The sequence below is a fragment of the Gymnoscopelus microlampas genome (genome assembly GCF_963454915.1).
Source record: "Gymnoscopelus microlampas genome assembly, chromosome: 1".
NCBI lineage: Eukaryota > Metazoa > Chordata > Actinopteri > Myctophiformes > Myctophidae > Gymnoscopelus > Gymnoscopelus microlampas.
Window position 1 is genome coordinate 51980761 of NC_139962.1, and position 20000 is coordinate 52000760.

Sequence of the window (20000 nt, forward strand, 5' to 3'; positions counted from 1 at the left end):
TTTTGACCTCTGACCTTTAGATCTCCCACCATTTTGAATTATATGAAAAACAGTAAAAAATCTATCTCCTCCTGGGATCTTTGTGCAATCTGCACGAAACTTTTTACACATGAGCTTTGGACCTATGCCGACAAACTGGGGAGGCGGATTTTCCATAAGTGAAAAAATGAAGCTTTTATGAGCCAATGAATATTGCAGTTTTATGAAAATTATTCATCTGCCCCTAACACATACATGCAGACTCACATTTGTTTGAAACTTTGCAGTAATGTAGAGGGTCATACCAAGTATCACTGAAACCAATCTTACTCCAATTGGTCAAAGGGGGGCGCTATAGCAATTTTTTTTAAACGCAAACTTAAAGTCATGCCTCGTTTGGCCGACAGCCATGAAACTTGCTTACACATGTGCCTTGACTCCAGGGGCGGACTGGCCATTTGGCGTACCGGGCAAATGCCCGGTGGGCCGCTGGGCCAGTGGGCCACTGGGCCAAAAAAAAAAAAAAAAAAAAAAAAAAATGTTTTTTTTTTTTTTTTTTTTTGAAAAATATTATTTTTGCTCCCGTTTTAGGATTATTACGGTCATTTCCGGGTTGCGCGGCCCAATTATTAGTTACGTTAATGTTTGGGCTGGGATGCTTTCCAGCAGGGGCCTCAGTGCGGCTGCAGAGTTCATGTGCAGGGCTGGGCTGAAACGGTGAAACGCCCCCCCCCCCCCCCCCGTTGACAAAACGGCCCGGGGGGGTGGTGGGCCGGTCCAGGCCAAAATGCCAGGGCTGAATTTTGGTCCCAGTCCGGCCCTGCTTGACTCATGAGGAACACATCTATCACTTTGACCTCTAAGCTCCGGCCTTAGATTGTCCGCAATTTTGAGCAGTTTGAAAAACATTTAAACCCAGGATTTCTGAGCAATTTGCGTGAAACTGTGTCATCTGTGTGAGCTCCTTTTTCACCAGTTAAGACCATGGACTGCTTCAGACCATCTGACAGTATGCCTACACCTACAGTACTTACCAGGTCACACAATGGACCATTGATATGCTTCCAGCCAGGGACGTTCCTATGTTAATTCACACTGTTGACACTCAGCAGCTTTTGTAGTCGCTCTGGATTAAGCGCGTCTGCTAAATGCCTAAATTGTAAATTGAAAATGGTAAGCTTTGATAAGAGGTGTGAATGGTTGTTTTTGATCGATACGTGAGGTAGACGCACTCTCACGGGTACGCACATGCACATCCATGCATGTGCATGTACGTGCACGTCCTCCTGTTCAAAAGATTGGCGGGACGCCGTGGTACCTCGTGCAATGAGCACTGTGCCACTGTTGACGTACCCTCCTTTTATGCCTATTTTGCATCGAATGTTCGCCTATTATGATATGCCCAGAATAGTGTTCGTGTGGTTCAATAAGTTAGCTTTTCCCCTTTACTGCTGTGTTACATTTCCCTTGCAGCACATAGGATTTTGCCTTTACAGAGGTTAAAAGAGGCACAGGTAACGTTCTTGTGTTTACCTTCACACAGAGCAATGCAGTTTAGATTCCGACTCTGGAGAAAACGGGACTGTATTGGACGGCTCTGTTGAAATAGAGAGAGACAACAGCAGGCTCCTTCAAGCTTCTGCAGTGAGAGACAAACTGAGGTTTACTTAACCCGGCATGCAAAATATAAGCAAATATAAGCTTGCAATAATATATTTTTTTAAGTGGATTGAACAAGTGAAAGCAGTGACATAATAGCTTCTATTGTTCATTCCTTTTCATGGAACAGTGGTTCTCAACCTATTCTGGCCCCATAATCTGAACTGGAGACCCCCCAAAATGATCATATTTGAACTGGGGACCCCCCAAATGATCATATTTGAACTGAGGACCACCCAAAATAATCATATTCTAACTGGGGACCCCCCACCCTGACAAGCACTTGGAACTGTAGGAGTTGAGGCATTACATTTAGTTTGACTCGGTTAAACCAAATAAACATTCTGAAAATAGCCAATGCGTTGCAAGGCGATGTGAGCTTGTAGATCAGCTTTTTTCACAATTCTTGCCTCTTTCTTATATTATTTGACAATTTGGTCAATGTTTGACCAGTTTTTTATAATTAGTATACTGTAGTTTGTTGATTACCTTTGATGCAGTAATAGTCTTTTTTTTTCATTTATTTTCTTTTCTTTTTTTAAAAAAGGTCTTAAAAGTCCTCCAATTATCACTTTTACTGTCATCTGGGGACCCCACCTGGGAGTCTCGACCCACAGGCTGAGAACCACTGAATAGAAAGCAGGCACTGATAGTTTTTAAACTAAAGGTAACGCTACATTAGCATGAGGTTGATGCGAGAGGGTGTCCAGTCTGTTTACCTGTGGTATGGTGTTCATGCGGTTGTAGCGCTGCACCAGCTCATCTTTGGTGGGCATGCGGTGCTGTCCTTTCCCCATCCCTACAAGCACAAGTAGAACATGATGTATAACAGTGGTTCTCAAACCTTTTCATGTCAAGGACCCCCGAAATGATATGTATTTGGCTGCGGACCTCCCAACTAAAAAATATTTTGTGCCAATTTTTCAGAAGCAGATCTACAAGTGCATATGAGCTTGTATATCTGCTATTTTTGAATTGCCAAAGTATACAATAATGGTTAAAGTGGTTAAAATGATTGTGCCGCTATATTAACTAATTTTGCTGGGGACCCCCTGGTACCCCGCCAAGGACCCCTTGGGGTCCCCGGACCTAGAAATCTAGGTCTAGAAATAGCAGGGAAGATACAGATCAATCATCTGCGCTGTAAAATAAACGTTGGCCCCCCACTCACCCATCCACCCGTCCCAGTGAAGAACACCTTACAGAACTTTGCATGAACTCACAGAGAGAATCAAAGCCCCACAGCTCCCCCAGTGGTGACGACAACACAGTGCAGCACAACAGGACAGAATGGACCCCCCCCCCCCCCCCCGCTCCCCAAACAGATGAAAATGGACCATTCCAGTAACGATGACATCTCATCCAGCCATGGTGAACACAGAATGGACTCCACCACCACAGAGGAAGACAAGGGGGAAGGGGGGGGGGGGCTCGTTTCCTACCTGAGTATCCAAAGGATATGCTGGAGATGGGGCTGAGATAGATGCCCTTTCCATATGCTGCCCCATGCAGCTTGGGGGTTAAAGAGAGCAGGAGGGAAGGAAGTGTCACTTAAGAGTCACACAGGGCACTCTTGCATAATACGTATAGGCACAAGCGTAGCTCGCACACATACTGTGCTGCACTGTAAATACCAGACCTGGGTCAAATAGCTATTTAATCACTTTGGGTGGTTCTCAAACCTTTTCGTGCCAAGGAACGGACCGCGGACCCCCACCTGAATCTTTTTTTTACATATTTGTGTAAAAAAAAATCGGCTTTAAAAAAAAAGAGATTTAAAGATTTGCACACATTTTCACGATTTTTCTAAAATAGCAGATCTACAAGCTCGTAGCGTGGCACTCTGTGCTGCGCTACGAGCTCGTAGATTTGGCTATTTTTCAATAGCATATAAAATATGGATAAAGGGGATCAAATGGTTGTGACACTTTATCAACACATTTTGCAGGGGACCCTATCCCCCCTAGGGGTCCCCGGACCCCACTTTGAGAACCAATGACTTAATCATTATATTGTTGCTGTCGGAGGCAGAAACCTACTATCTCCATATTCCAACTTCACACAAAAAGTATCAAAAGTAGCAGATCTGCAAGCTACTTTTTCTACTTTTGACAGTTTTGGACATATGAGTTTTCCACCCGACAGAGACGATATACTTTGTCATACGAAAAATAGCGAAAGTAACAGAACCACAAGCTTGCCTTGTACACGTATATCTTCTTTTTCTTTGTTTGTTTGTTTGTTTGGGGCGGGGGGGGGGGGGGGGGGGGGGGGGTTTGGAAGATTTCCGCTTATAGTCACATGCCCAAAATAGGTACGCCAAGTTGAAAGTGGTTAATTTGTTCTAAAGTGGAGTATCAAAAGAGTGTGCTTCGCCATATGCAACGTTAATAACAACATTTGTCAGAAAGCATCAATGTGTTTGAATTGTGCCAATATAGTAAACAATACCCATCTGTTACAAACAAAAACTTACAAATATTTGGAAGTGTTAAAAGAATCATTTTTGATGTAGGTCTGATATCTACAAATACAAAGATAAGCACACACACGCAGACGCACGCACACACACACAAGCACGCGTGCGCACACACGCGCACAAAAGTCCAACAAGGAGAGTAAAGCATCTAGCCAAGCACCCCAGAGACAGCTATGTTGAGTTTCTAAATGCTTTCAAGGCATTCAGCTCGTTGTGCACAGAACATTGTGGGGGAACATCCCATTATGACACGTGAAATGAGGTCAGGAATGACGACACAAAGACGACAATTATGAAGATGACCGAGGATGAGGTCGAGGAGAGTCCCTTCCACGTGACAGCATCCATGGCAGGGTGAGACGAGACGGCTTCCAAAAGAATGGAGGTGATCAAACGCACAAAAGACAAGCCGGGAGGACGGAAGGTAGAGGACAAATTGGATGGAGAACAAAGAACAAACAGTTTAGGAATGAAATGTGGCAAATATGGAGATCAGGCCGTGGTGGTGTGTCTGCGTGGAATCAAAAGGAGAAAGACAGACAGAAAGATAGAGGGGTGGGTTTTGTATGTGTGTGTGTGTGTGTGTGTGTGTGTTTTTTTTTGTGTGTGTGTGCAGATTTATTCATCTGTCTTGCTGTGAAGAGAACAATGGAGGAGAGGGCTAGAATTGTTCAAGGTGAAACAGAGAAGGGGAATGAGCAGGCGGAGAAGCAGAAGCAATGCTGATCAAAGACCAGAGAGGAACATAAATAAAACACAGCAGACGAGAGGATCGGAGCCGCCTTTAAAGTTTCATGAGCCTTAAGATCCCAAATACAAATGTTTCAAAAATAATATTCTCCAGCCGCGGCTGATGTATCTCAGAATGCAAACGGGTCCCGCTTTAAGTTTTTGAACATTTCTCAAGCTACGCAGATGTATCCCCAAAGAGTCATTTTCATCCAGATTCAGCAAATGGACAACTCAGTATTCTCTGTTTGACTTCTTTTGGTTCCATAAAAAAAAGAAAAGAAACATAATTTGACAATATTACTTTTGCTTCTTTACAACAGTACCAACTCTGGTGTCAAAACAGAAGTGACTTTGACTGGTGTTTACGATATGGTACAACATGACAAGCGCTAAAAAGTTTGGTAAAGCAAAGTCAAATTACAGTAGTATGCTTAAGTTTGTGCAGTGGTGGAAAAAGTACTAAATTGCTTTACTTAAGTAAAAGTATCAATACTGCAATGTAGCAATACTCCGTTACAAGTAAAAGTCCGGAATTCTAAATTTACTTAAGTAAAAGTACAAAAGTATTGGCATCAAAATGTACTTAAAGTACAAAAAAAAAAAGGACTCATTATGCAGAATGTCCCATTTCAAGTTTTCAAATGTATACAAATCTTTTGAAAATAGAAGATCTACAAGCTCACAATGTGTCGCATCGCGACGCATTGTGGGCTTGTAGATCTGCTATCTTAAAATGGCCAAAATGTATGCAGAGCTGAAGTGGTTAATGTAGGTTTTTTAATAATAATCAAAATCTACAAAGTAACTAGTAACTGAAGTTTTCAAATAAATGTAGTGGAGTAAAAGTACGATATTTGGATCCGAGATATAGTTGAGTAGAAGTATAAGTATTGGAAATTGGAAATACTCAAGTAAAGTACAAATACCTCAAAATTGTACTTAAGTACAGTACTTAAGTAAACGTACTTAGTTACTTTCCACCACTGAGTTTGTGTGACTGACAATTTCCTCAAACATTGCGGTGGCAACCCTCACTCACCCAGAATCATCCCAAGAAGGGCAGAACAAATGCTGAAAATAGGCTGTGCCACCCAAACAAACCTCCCCATCGTTGACTAGTTCATCCATTAAACTACCGTGTAAATAAGTGTTTAACTACACACATTCAAAATCATTACATGACCAGGAAGTTCTGACCTTTTGTGGTTGCCCTACAATGACGTTATCGGTAATTGTCACAACACTGGGAGCCAGTGTTGTGACACTAGCAGTCTAGCTCTAGCAGTCTAATAGCTCTAACTGCTCGACAGCGGGACCCTCAACAGCACAATCACCAGAAGCTGCCGTTGTCTTACATAGCTCATTATTAGGGCATGTTACTGTGCAGTGGTGGAAAAAGTACTCAAATGTTTTACTTAAGTAAATGTGTCAATACTGCAATGTAGAGGTACTCTCTGTTACAAGTAAAAGTCCGGAATTCAAAATTGACTTGAGTAAAAGCACAAAAGTATTGGTATCAAAATGTACTTAAAGTACCAAAAGTAAAAGTACTAAAATGTTTGAAAATAGCAGATGTACAAGCTCACAAAATGTGAGCTTGTAGATCGGCTATTTTCAAATAGCCTAGGTGTAAAATAGGGCTAAAGTGGTTCATGTATGTTTTATAATGTAATATATTTACATCTACAAAGTACAGTAACTAGTAACTAAATAATTGTAGTGGAGTAAAAGTACAATATTTGCCTCTGAGATGTAGTGGAGTAGAAGTAAAAGTACAGACAATTGGAAATACTCCAGTAAAGTAAAAATATCTCAAAATTGTACTTAAGTACAATACTTGAGTAAATGTACTTAGTTACTTTACACCACTGTTACTGTGCCTGCATTAGGGCTGGATAGATGGTAGTTAGGCTACTTACCTTCAGTGGGAGCCATTCCCCACTCACCACGGCGATCCTTTGATTCAGAACCGTAGGCTTTGAGCCACCGGACCTACCCTACTGCTAGTGCTCTAAGTGGTTAACCCTCTCCTGCCGACAAGGCACACAGGTAACCCGCTGACCCCCAGCCAACACCACAGCCCCCTCCCTCTCTTTCCCACAACAGGAAGGGGCGTGCCGTCCACTGCTGTCAGTACAGGAAGTAGGGAGTAGCTGACATTGGCCAGGACGAGTTTCCCAGAGTGCCGTGTGCTCAGTCAGTATAAAGTGCCAAATTCAAAGTTGACAAAAAATAAGGAAAGAAAAAAAATGGAAAGCTGGCACCCATTAACTGTCAAAATGGATCAGCTGGACAGCGGGCCTGCTCCCCGTGAGAACAGGCGCTGTCCAAAGTGGGATGCGTCTTAGATTACAGCCAACTGCTGGGGTTCATGTACCTGCAGTTTGGTGTAAGAGGCATTGACTAGTCCATTTCTCAGAACGGAGTGCCAGTTCTCTATGTGGGAACCACTGGAGCAGGAGCACAGAAAGAGAGGGAGAGATAAACACATAGAGTTAGACACAGAGACAGTAAAAGCATTGAATAAAACATTCTTGCACACAATTTTTGAGTGGAAGAATTGTTTGTACGCTCAAGAAATATCTAAGCTTAAGACAGTCAGTCAGTCAGTCAGTCAGTCAGTCAGTCAGTCAATCAATCACTCTATATATCCAGGGAGGGTCAGCTGAGACTGAAACCTAAGTTATGTGTTGGTGGGAAAGTCGCTCGACAAAAATGACACATCACACTTTTCCACCTATATATATATAGGTATAAATTAGGCTTGAGGCCTCATTTGCAGTGTTACTGATACAGCTAATGACAAAAACCTGCCTAATAAGAGCTAAATAGACGGTATAAAAGACAATATAACACTTAAGACATACCTGGACATTACATTAAAGTTAAAAAAGAACATAACTTTCATTCAATAGAGAATAACGTATGCAATTTTCTTTTATTGCTCATGGGCACAAATCATCAAATGGAGGTGGTTTTCTTAACATCTTTCTGAACGGTTCATCAAAAATGAAAAGCTATCTTTCTAAAAATGTGTTGAGAAACATTAAAACTGGGACCCAGATACAGTAAAACAAATATATCTCTGGATTTAAACATGGCAACTTCTGAATTTGGAATTAAATATGTGTTTTAAAAAATCTGATATGGTGATACTGTCAGCTTTTTTGAAAGAATGTATTAATGAATACAATAATATACAATAAATAATACAACTAAAATAATGCTGTAATGGTACTTTTACCACTGAAACCTTGGAATTTGACTCTCATAACGCCTGAGCCAGCATTCTCTGTCTACTGCCAACCAGAATAAACCTAGTCATCTATTCCCACCCTTATGCAGTGGATATTTAGAGACATGTCTTACATCATCCTCTAAACTTAGACCATTTATTATTCACAAAACAGACTCTCTGAGTAACCGGAGACCCAGATCACTGCCGTCTTTTATCACCGGACGCGTTGCGTGAACACAGGCCACAGCTGATATATCAAGCTGATGTATCAAATCTCCTGTCATGGTCTCTTAAAATAAACCAGCGTGCGGGGCGTGGGCGGTATGATGGCAGCTGTTATTCTTAGCTGCAGTACATTAAAGAGAGTGCATGTTGAATTAACGTCACTTCCCTGGGGGACCGAGCCAGTTTGAGTGGTTCGTTCCCCTCGAAGTAGCTAAGAACATGGTGGGGGCGGGTGGGGCATGCTAGCAGGTACATGGCATCATTAGCGTTAACCGTCTTAACGTTTACACATTCGACTGTGCCCGCTATCAAAAACCAGGGAGAATTCCTGGCGATTAGCGCTAACGGCGAGGACGGGGGAGAGTCCGACGGAATTGCGCGCGAAGCTAGCGGAACTTCGCCAGCAGCACCCAGATGGGGCTTTGTGTATCTAAAATGTTCATCCGAGCTCCATCTGCTACTGTCCGACACGATCTCACAGATATCACTGGCTCCGTGCGCTGGCACGGCGGGGCGAGTTGCCCGTCCAAGAGAGATGGCCACTGCCATGTGCAGTTGCTTTGTTATGGTGGAATGGAAATCTGCTGCGGTAAGCCTTGCCATCAACATTATCATGACCAGATGCTGGAGAGAGGATGGGTTCAATCAATTCAAAGCCTCTGGAGATATGGAGCCCTCCAAGTTTTTCTATTCCACTGTACGGACATTTAATGGCATTCCCCTGGTGTGCCAGGTCTAAGTTAGTGTCTGAGTAGATGGTGGTCCTCAGCTCTGGTTCCACAGCACCACATCCTACAAGCTTTCTTATGGAGACTTGCTTCTGGCTGAGAGACTATTGAGAGGATAATCGGTGCAGTCATTCTGATTGGATATTTGCATTATGTGTTCATTTAAACAAATGTTATTATTGCATTTAACCACTTAACCCCTACAGAATACACTTTGTTTATTTTTTCCCCCCTCTACACCACATCTCTTATCAGCTATTTTAGCCAATTGTTCATCTATCTACTTTTTGGCCAATGTTCGCCTATTATGCCATGCCGACAATGGAGACGGTAGGGTTCATGTGGTTAAAATGACATTTCTCACACTTTGGCTGATGTCAAAAGCCCCGGCCATCTTTGGCCAAAGGTGGAAATAAGTCTGTTTTCCTTCCTTCTAGTTGTGATGGACAGTGTGAGAGCAAAATCACTTCAATATTTGACATATATCTGGGGGAAGAGCAGAGTACAACTCACTGGAAGGCGAAGGTGCTGCCATAGAGTTTCTTGGCAGTACGAAAGCGAGCCTCCTTGGCTGGAGGGCTGCTCAGAAGCAGGAACTGGTGAGAAGTGTGCATGAACTTCAGTTGCTGTCAGAGTGGGCCGAGAGAGAGAGAGAGAGAGAGAGAGAGAGAGAGAGAGAGAGAGAGAGAGAGAGAGAGAGAGAGAGAGAGAGAGAAAGATGCACAGGGACAAAGTAAAAGTAAGAGAGAGATGCAGATAGAGAGAGGAGGCGGGCGGAGAGGGAGAGAGTTAAAAAAGACAGAGAAAGAGGTACAGTATAATAGCAAAGGGTGGCATGAAGAGATGGGAAGTTAAAGAACGCAAAATAAAGGCATGACACAGATGTAGCGAAGATAACAACCGAGGGAGAAAGAAAATATGGAGATGGATGGAGAGAGAGAGAGAGAGAGAGAGAGAGAGAGAGAGAGAGAGAGAGAGAGAGAGAGAGAAAGTAGTTTGAGCATTAGCGAAAGCGGCACACAGAGCGGCGTTCATAGAACAGAGTTGGCTGTTGTCAGAGTTGGAGAATGGAGAGACTAGTGTGTGATTGTGTCATTCCTACCCTGCTCAGAGGCAGCTTGACAATATGGGACCTGTTACTGGATATGATCCTGTGGAAAGACAGACAAGAACACAGTGTTAGACTGTTGAAATGAACCTGACATTTTTTTACATTTGGCACAAATAAGTGAGCATTAGGTGAAAATAGCTGATGTAAAAGCTCACAATGTGTTGCGTTGCGACACATTGTGTGCTTGTTAGAGCTGTTTTAGAGAGGTTTGGTGTAGAGGAGCACCAGGGGGAGCCTGGGGATCGAACTGGAAACCTTCCGATTAAAGACAGCTGCTCCCAACCTCAGTCCCAAGTCACTGCAACCCTTTAATTACTTGTAAGCTATAACCATGGAGGCTGGGTTGTGCTCAGAGCGCGTGACAACTTAATAAAGTTTATTTTACAATTGGTCCAAAAGGCTGGATATACACTACCTTTAATTAATTGGTGCTTTGATTGCCTTGAGCTTTATTTATTGCACTGTATATGTTAAAGTTAGTGGGTTTTACAATATGTTTACAATAGTATTATTTTATTTATTTTGCTTATCTGTGAAGCTGAAAGGTGCTATATAAATAATGTTTATAGTTGTTATTATTATGGTCATATGGTAATTAACTTCATTGTTTCTGCCTCGTTGAGGAACAGTTTATTGTAAATAATGCTTTTTTTAATGGAATGACAATAAAGTAAATCAATCGCCCAAAAAAGCAGAGGAGACAGTGAAAGTATTTCTTATTTATTTTTAAATACATGCTGTCTACGCCAGTGGTGTAAAGTAACTAAGTACATGTACTCAAGTACTGTACGTAGGTAAATGTTTATTTACTTTTACTTTTACTCCACCACATCTCAGAGACAAATATTTTACTTTTACTCCACTACAATTATTTTAAAACTTTAGTTACTAGTTACTTTGTGGATTTAGATTATTATTACAAAACATAGGCCTACATTAACCACTTCAGCCTTATCTAAACGTTGGCTATTTGAAAATAGCCCATCGACAAGCTCACAACACGTCATGATGCGACGTGTTGTGCGCTTGTAGATCTGTTATTTTCAAAATATTTTTTTAACATTTTAGACATGATGATAACTTGTGAAACGGAACATTCTGCATAATGAGTACATTTACTTTTGGTACTTTAAGTATATTTTTATGCCAATACTTTGGTACTTTTACGCAAGTAAATTTTCATTACCGGACTTTTACTTGTAACAGAGTGTTTCTACCTCGCAGTATACTGTATTGATACTTTTACTTAAAATTATTTTTCCACCGCTGGTCCACTCACCACTGTAGTAATGGATGTGCCAGAGGATCTAGCTTGTCCATCTGTTTCTTGATCTCCAAATAGGAACCCTGCAATGAAAAGCACAGACATACAAGTCACTCCATACGCTTAGAGATCAATGAAAAGCACACAGACATACAAGTCACTCCATACGCTTAGATATCAATGAAAAGCACACAGACATACAAGTCACTCCATACGCTTAAATATCAATGAAAAGCACACAGACATACACTTCCCTCCATAAGCTTAGATCTGGGAGCAATACGACTTCATTAACACTTGCACTAAACATCCTTGAACCACACAATTCAACAATGTACCGCCACCTCTTTACAGCAATATAATATAATATTATAAGATAGTCATAATATGACTACCTTTGACGTCGTTTTCCTCAACAATGAGGACTGTTTGACCATCTAGCCGTCTAGCGTGTCTCTCAGACTGACAGTCTGAATGACAATCTTTGCTTTCAAACGTGACACTTTAGAAGGGGATCTCTGATAATGACATCAAAGAAAAGGACCCGCACACAGTCTGGAACTTGCAAAAAATCTTTGCTCTTTATTCGACGTTTCTGTCGTCAGACCTTCATCAGGACCGACAGTGCATTGTCTGTCCTGATGAAGGTCTAACGACCGAAACGTCGAATAAAGAGCAACGTTTTCTTTGCAAGTTACAGACATTGTGCGGGTCCTTTTCTTTGATGTCATTATCAGAGATCCCCTTCTGAACATTATGCACTTTTTGTCCTAAGCACCTGTCACCAACCTTTGAGGTGTGCATCGGCCTTCTTCTAAAACATCTGACACTTTAAAATGACTTTAATTTAAATGAGTTATATATATTATTATTTTTTTTTTATCGTTTTGTTTACTGTATTGTTGCATTATTGCTTTTCTTGCATTAGTGATTATTTTTCAAATAATGCCTTCAAATAATAAATTGCCTGCTCAAATAAGAAAAAGTTTCTTATTTGAGCAAGCATCTGTGTCATTTTAGATTTTTGCATTGGCTATTCAAAAATAGCAGATGTACATCTGCTATTTTTGAACATTTTTGAAAGATCTTGAAACTACTGATTTAGACGGCATCTGTAGAATTGGTCTTAATGGGTTAAATGAATTCATCTTTGCTTCCATCCCTACAAGGGTCATGTTGAGTATGGACCAGTCCAGTGCCCACCCATCCCTACAAGGGTCATGTTGAGGATGGACCAGTGCCCACCCATCCCTACAAGGGTCATGTTGAGGATGGACCAGTGCCCACCCATCCCTACAAGGGTCGTATTGAGGATGGTCCCAGCCATGCCTACCTGGGTCATCTCGCGGATGGACATGACACTGTCTAACGCCTTCTGCAGTCTCTCATAATTCTTCTTCTGTGTGCATGGAGCCAGGAGGGGGTCAAATGACAACGCGGTGAAACAAGACAAGAAGAAAACAACAAAAACATTTAAATGCCTGAAAAAAAAAGAAAATTTCAGAAAGAGAGGTTATAGTTGAAATATTACTATTACAACACCTTTGGGTTGAAGGCCAGGGTCTTGGGGTCATTGGGGTCCACTACTGAAGGGTACGGCTCAAAGATGATGCTTTTACGGGGAGACTCGAGAGCAGCTCGGCACATGGCCACGAGTAGGTCCACCACCTGGAGAAAGGAGAGCGAGATCAGTAGCAGCACTCAATCAGAGAAAGTTTTATAGATCCTTTTATGGCATTTTATGCTCTATACAGCAAAAGACCCCAGGGTCCATTTTTACGCTGTTAAATTAACATATAATCTGGTGGGACATACTCTGTCTGCCAGAGCTATCCAAGTATCCAGTAGTGATGGAGAATTTCAGTAAAACTTTATTACTCAGTCTAGGTTGACATATTATACATTTTATTGCGTCTTTAATTTCAGTGTCCCTGCATCTATTACAGATGCCCGGCCCTGATGGGTTTAAAAGACTATTCTTTTAAACAAGTATATGCACACACAAAGGTGGAGCATGCATAAACATGAACACAATACTGGGTCACATGTCTCCTTACATTTTTAATACATTAATAAGTTATGATGACAACCATAAAGAGTGTGGTGACATCTGGAGAGACAGAAGACGGCCGGAGAGACGGCGACCCGGGGTGGAGAGGGTTGGCAGCCCAAACCACTTCTTCCGTGAGGAAGAACCAAAAGCTACAGACTGCGGAAAAAACCTGCAAGGAGGGTTTAATCCATCAAGGCAGAGTGAGATGTTTGTGCCCAGCAGCAACGACGACGCGACCCACAGAAGAATGCTCACTTCTGGTCATACGAAGGCCCGGAGGCAACCCACAGTGCCTTGAGCCTCCTAGTGTCGCCAACACCTGCTGCAACATCTCACCTGACCTGGCCTGGCATTGGCCGGACTGATAGCGTGGATTCACTCACACACGTTCCAAGTGTGGGTGGATCTGCGTTGTCGGTCTGGTTAGTGCCAGGCTAACCCTAACCCCTAATTAGCACTGTCTCTAACGCCCCAAGAGACAGTGGGGGCAGTGGCATGCCACTTGGACACAGGCCGGGGTCTGATCAGCCTCGGTCGGGTCGCCTGGAGGAGGGTGTCTGTTGCAAGACCCGAAACACCCAGTGACTCCAGGAAACAACACTGATGATGTGTCCAAGTTTGTTTGATGTTTCATCAGTTGATGTTTTATTAATTTACACATTTTTTTTACAAAAAAAAAAAGTTAAAATATGGAGATAAGAGGTTTCTTTGTTTTTGTTGTACCTCTGCTCCAGTCGCCACCTCCTCAGCTGCTCCTGACATCACTCCCAGAGTGTAGAAGGAGAAGACGCACAACTCCCTGGTACACACAGCAGGCTGCGCACACACACACACACACACACACACACACACACACACACACACACACACACACACACACACACACACACACACACACACACACACACACACACACACACACCCCCCACACAAAGACCAAATGTAAATATACACAAAAATGATGTACTGCAAATAAACATACAGTGTGCACCCACACTTATTTTCATCCCATCCCATTCCATTCTCTCTCTCTCTCTCTCTCTCTCTCTCTCTCTCTCTCTCTCTCTCTCTCTCTCTCTCTCTCTCTCTCTCTCTCTCTCTCTCTCTCTCTCTCTCTCTCTCTCTCTCTCTCTCTCTCTCTCTCTCTCTCTCTCTCTCTCTCTCTCTCTCTCTCTCTCTCTCTCTCTCTCTCTCTCTCTCTCTCTCTCTCTCTCTCTCTCTCTCTCTCTCGCACGCACGGACGCACACAAAAAAACTAACACATATGCACACACAGTATGCACACGGCATACACAACACACTTAGGAAATACTGTATCATTTGCAGTGCATTAATCCAAGGCCGCTAAGGTACCAGAAAAGAAATACTTTAAAGTTGCATTCTTTGCTACTTAATGCATTTTTTAAACAAACACATTGATGTTTAATAGCTTCATAATCCACTGATAATACCTTTAGCATGGAGCCATTCTGGAAGACGTGCTGCTCGTCACAGACCACACAGTACTCGTTGAGCGTGGGGATCCTCTGCTCCGAGTACTTCATGATCTGTTGTTATAGGAGACAAGAACATTGGTGTCCTCACCTCCTCATGCTCTTCCATAGCAATGGATAAGTGTACCCCATTAAGACCTGAGGCCTGAAGTCCTAACAGTTTTCTGAAAAATATATGTTTCTATATCAGTGGTTCGCAAACTTTTTCATGTCAAGAACCACCAAAATTATATGTATTTGGCCTCGGACCCCCATCTGAAAATATTGGTTCCAGGCAAAGATTTGAGTTACATTTAAAAAAATAATTATATATTCAAAGATTTGCAAAAGAAAAATGAGATTTTTAGCCTATAGAACAAAACGGATCTTCAAACTAACAATGCAATGCGTTGAAGATCAGCTCTTGTTGTGACACAGTGGTAAAATACACATTTGACCATAACTGAATACTGCCTTGTCCAATATGAACTTTTAAGGGGGAATACTTTCACTTATTTCAGTATCTGTGGTATCACAGGCAGGCAATGTCAAGAGTTTGGTATCATAACAACTTGGTGCTATAGAAGCATCCCAGTGTGTCGTGATTTCAGGCTTTACAGACAGAAAGACCATCACAATGGCTTCCTCTTCACATTGATGTTCCAATCCCCACAACAAGTTATACAATGACCCTTGGGTTGCTTCTGACAGTTTTCTATTCACTCATCAGATAAACCATATCCCTCTCTCTCTCTCTCTCTCTCTCTCTTACTCTCTGCTCGTCCCCACACTGATGCGCCTGATTCCCGCGGTTCAAATCTATTACAGCATCTTTCTCTTTAAACGCATCCTGTCTGTGCCGCCGCTGATGGCCGGATAGTAATTGATTCTGAAGTGTCTATCACGGTTTCATCATTTCCCACCAAGCGGTCGGAAAAGGGCTCTCGACAAACCGCAGCATAATAGCTGCTTTGCAAAAAGAAGAAAAAAATGCCCTGCACGCCTCGATCCTTTAAAAGGCCTTAAGGCTGTTTTACACTCGAACGACAAGTGTCTGTCGAATGGAAGGCCGACGAAAACCAACAGATTCTCCCAAGCGAAGGAGAAGTGTTAGTAGACGCGTGAGCCGCCCGTCGACAGACACTCGTCTCTTCTGAGCATATGAAACAGCCCTTACCTGCACTAAGAAGCCGTACTCCAAGGTAGGGATGTTCTTGCAGTGGCCGCCCGCCTGGGATGAGAAAAACAATTCAATCAGCTGCCTCGTGGTAATCTGCGCTGGGGCCCTGGCCGCCGGGACAGCCACAGTCTGATGGGTCAAGTGAAGACAAAGCATTATGGGAAACGGTGCACCAGCCCAGCCATGATGTTCAGGGTCGGGGTGGGTAGGGAGGAGAAGGTGCTCAGGTGGGAACTGTGCAGGTTGGTGTGGTGCGCTACTGGGAAGAGGGGGGAAGAGGCACACGTCTCCGTGGATACAGTAAACAAACAGTGTACTGGTAATAAGGGAATTCAAACATTATCGTCACTGGCGGTACGGAAACCTTGTTGTGTCCAAAACAGCTACATTACAGGAAATGGAGAAAAAAATAATCTGTGTTCCATTGGATCCAACTTTAGTTATTATGTAGTCATTGGTTAAATATTTGAATAAAACTGCACAGACAGACTTAACCACTTTCAACCTGGCATCCCTATTTTGGGGCATGTCATTATTGGCCCAAAAAATAGCAGATGGTGTTTGCATCTGCTTGTGAGCATATAGATCGGCTATTTCAGCTACTCTACAATGAAGTTTAAAATATGGCATTCATAGAATATACTGTGACGTTTACATAAAGTTAGGTGGCAGCAACTGAAAAAACTGCTGTTGGTGTACAGTATATAATATACCAAGATATATGCACGTATGCTGATGTTCACAATTTGTTTTGCTCTTTTTTGCACTCTCTCTCTCTTCTTTTTTTTAAATCTTTTTACGGTTGTATCATTATTATTGTTGTTGTTATTATCTAATATGCTGTTGCACTGTCTGAAGGAAGCCAAACCAAAATAAGTTTTACTCTTATGTATCTGTACACAAGATGTAACAATAAAGTACAACCTTGAACCTATCCAAGGTTTCTGCCCGACAGCGACGGTATGAGTCATGCACTGTATGTAGAATTCAGGAATGTGACGTTTCAGGGAGCTTTTTGTTGGTCAGGATTTCATTTGGTTTTGGCTCACAGCAGCACCCATTCACTGGACATTGTCCCGGTGCTGTATGTGAGTCAGTATGTTAATTTGTCATTAACAGTGGTGGAAAGTAACTAAGTACATTTACTCAAGTACTGTACTTAAGTACAATTTTGAGGAAGTTTTACTTTACTTGAGCATTTCCAATGTTCAATACTTTTACTTCCACTCCACTACATGTCAGAGAAAAAATAGGGATGCCAGGTTGAGTATGGCTGTGAGTATTAGAAATATGCAACGCATAAAAAGTATTAACACAAGCTTGTGACTAAATAATAACCACAATAGATCAATTTGTTTTCCCTTTTCTGAAAAGTAACTATTTTGAACATACCTGTACAAGGTTTCTGCCCGACAGTGACGATATAAACATTAGTGCATTTGTTCATGTATTCTTACGCACATTTATACATACAATTATACATATCGTTGCTGTCGGACAAAAAACTCGATCTCCATGTTTAAACTTTTTGTGTTTTTTCGTAAATTAACTCTCTACTTGACCATGCTACAGCGTCACACAAAAGAATAAAAAGCAGCAGATCTGCAATCTCGAAACACGGCGTGAAGCAACTTGTTTTGAGCTTGTAGATCTGCTACTTTTGCAATTTTTCATTTTGAATCCTGAAAAGGACCAGTTTTGGACATATGAGGTTTCCACCCGACAGAGACGATTATACAAAGGTGTGACACACAACACATTTGTAAAAAGCACACATTAAAGCAGCACTATGTAACTTTCCTCTTCTACCCGGATTTGAACCCGGTTTCCTGCGCAAGTGCTGAAACCTTTACCATTGAGCCTGCATGCTTTCTCAGGAGAGATATCAGATCCTGTGTCTAGGTGAGACATGACCTTTGACACAATCTAACTGTCTCAATAGAAGAGCAGGGGAGACAAAATACAACTACCCCACTTGTATTACCACAGTTATATTGTATTAACATACTCTAATGTAGATTGGACAAAATGACATTTTATTCATTTAAAAAAAGTTACGTAGTGGCGCTTTAATGTGTGTCTCTAAAAGCATTGATTGGGGCAAATTTCATTTCAGGTCAATCAGTTTCATTTTAACAAAATGTAATTCTAAATAGAGAATACATTACAAATTGCAAATACATATTAGGGCTGCAGGCAGCTATCGGTTACCTTCTTAGCGATTATTCCATCGATTACTTTTTTGATTAATCGAACGTATCAATGCAAAAAAAAATACTAATAAAATACTTTTTTATTATCAAATAACGATATCCATTGGTCTGATTAACCCCTTGAGCACCATTTTATACTTTTATACTGACCCTAGCCCAAAAACTGCAAAAATAACATAAAGTCAAGCTCACAATGTGTCGTGAGCTTGAGATCTGCAACTTTTTAAATTTAAAATATTCTATTATTCAATTCGATTTTTGTATAATTGTTTAAATCGATTAGTTCGATGAACTGTTGCACCCCTAATGCATGTATACATACATTATGATTTTTGTTTCCATTGTGAACTGATTGGTCTGAGACAGAATTGGGCCCTCTACAGCAGTGGTTCTCAAACATGTGGGGGGGTCCCCATTTGATTGTTTTATTTTGAGGGGGGGGGTCCCCAGATGACAGTGATGTGACAATTTAAGGACTTTTAAGACCTTTTTAATACATAAATAAAATGTTTTTGACCCCCCCCCCCCTTTTTTGGGGTGGGGGTCCTTATTTCAAATATGATTATTTTGTGGGGGGTCACGGCCTGAAAAGGTTGAGAACCACTGCTCTGCAGGATTATATAGTGTGAGTGTTGTGTTTCTCGGACCTGGCTGTTGGGTGGGTAGCTGAACAGCTCCCCCTTGGGGTTCTTCATGGTACAGGAGATGGAGCGGTTCATCAGCCGGGTCACTCTCAGCTCCGGGACGCTCAGCTTGCCCTTCAGAACCGTGTCCTGGATCAGAGGGAAACTGGGAGACCTGGGAAAGACAAAACAAAAAACAGAATCCCTAAACTAAACCAGAATATATATTTTTTTGCTTACAGGCAGTGGTGGAAAGTACATTTACTCAAGTACAGAATAAGTAAGATTTTGAGGTATGTTTTACTTTACTGGAGTATTTCCAATTTTCAATCATTTTACTTCTACTCCACTACATCTTAAAGGCAAATATTGTATTTTAACTCCACTATAATTATTTGAAATCTGTAGTTACTACTCATTATTACAAAACCATTTCAGACCTGTATTAGATACTTAGGCAATTTCAAAATAGCAGATCTGCAAGCTCTCAACGAGGCGATTTGTGGCGCGTTGCTGTAGATCGGCTATTTTCAAAGCAGGATTTTTATACATTTGAAAACTTCTGCATAATGAGTACTTCTACTTTTGGTACTTTGAGTATATTCTGATGCCCATACTTTTGTACTTTTACTCAAGTACACTTTTAATACCAGACTTGTACTTGTAACAGACTATTTCTACAATAGAGTATTGATATTTTGACTTATTAAAACATGGGAGTACTTCTTCCATCACTGCTTACAGGACATACATACACACAGACACAATACAAGACATTAACCACTTGTCTTAAACCCTTACCCTATATATACTTCATTGAGTGGGGTCCCCCAGGGGTCTATACTTGGTCTCCTCCTTTTTCCCTCTACACCAAATACCTTTGCCAAGAAATGAGCAGTTCTACAAGCTCGCAAGTAACAGTTTCTTTTAGCTTGTAGATTGTCCAGAAGCAAAGATTTGAGTTACAAATGTTTGCTTAAAAAATATTACATAAACAAATGTGCACACATTTTTACGATTAAAAAAAAATAGCCAAAGAAATCT

The 20000-nt window shown here is 41.6% G+C and overlaps 1 protein-coding gene across 1 annotated transcript in view; it reads right to left on the reverse strand.

Moving 5' to 3' along the window:
* Nucleotides 1-20000, reverse strand: part of LOC311056450 (protein mono-ADP-ribosyltransferase PARP6-like) — a gene marked incomplete at its 3' end in the record, with an annotated part of 34170 nt that overhangs the window by 3081 nt on the left and 11089 nt on the right. Inside the window, 13 exon segments of the mRNA XM_084073063.1 lie at nt 1513-1576; nt 2358-2437; nt 3081-3150; nt 7227-7299; nt 9554-9663; nt 10143-10191; nt 11431-11498; nt 12749-12814; nt 12958-13083; nt 14192-14284; nt 14920-15015; nt 16118-16171; nt 18981-19131. Of these exon segments, the coding sequence (XP_083929189.1) occupies nt 1513-1576; nt 2358-2437; nt 3081-3150; nt 7227-7299; nt 9554-9663; nt 10143-10191; nt 11431-11498; nt 12749-12814; nt 12958-13083; nt 14192-14284; nt 14920-15015; nt 16118-16171; nt 18981-19131 (1100 nt within the window).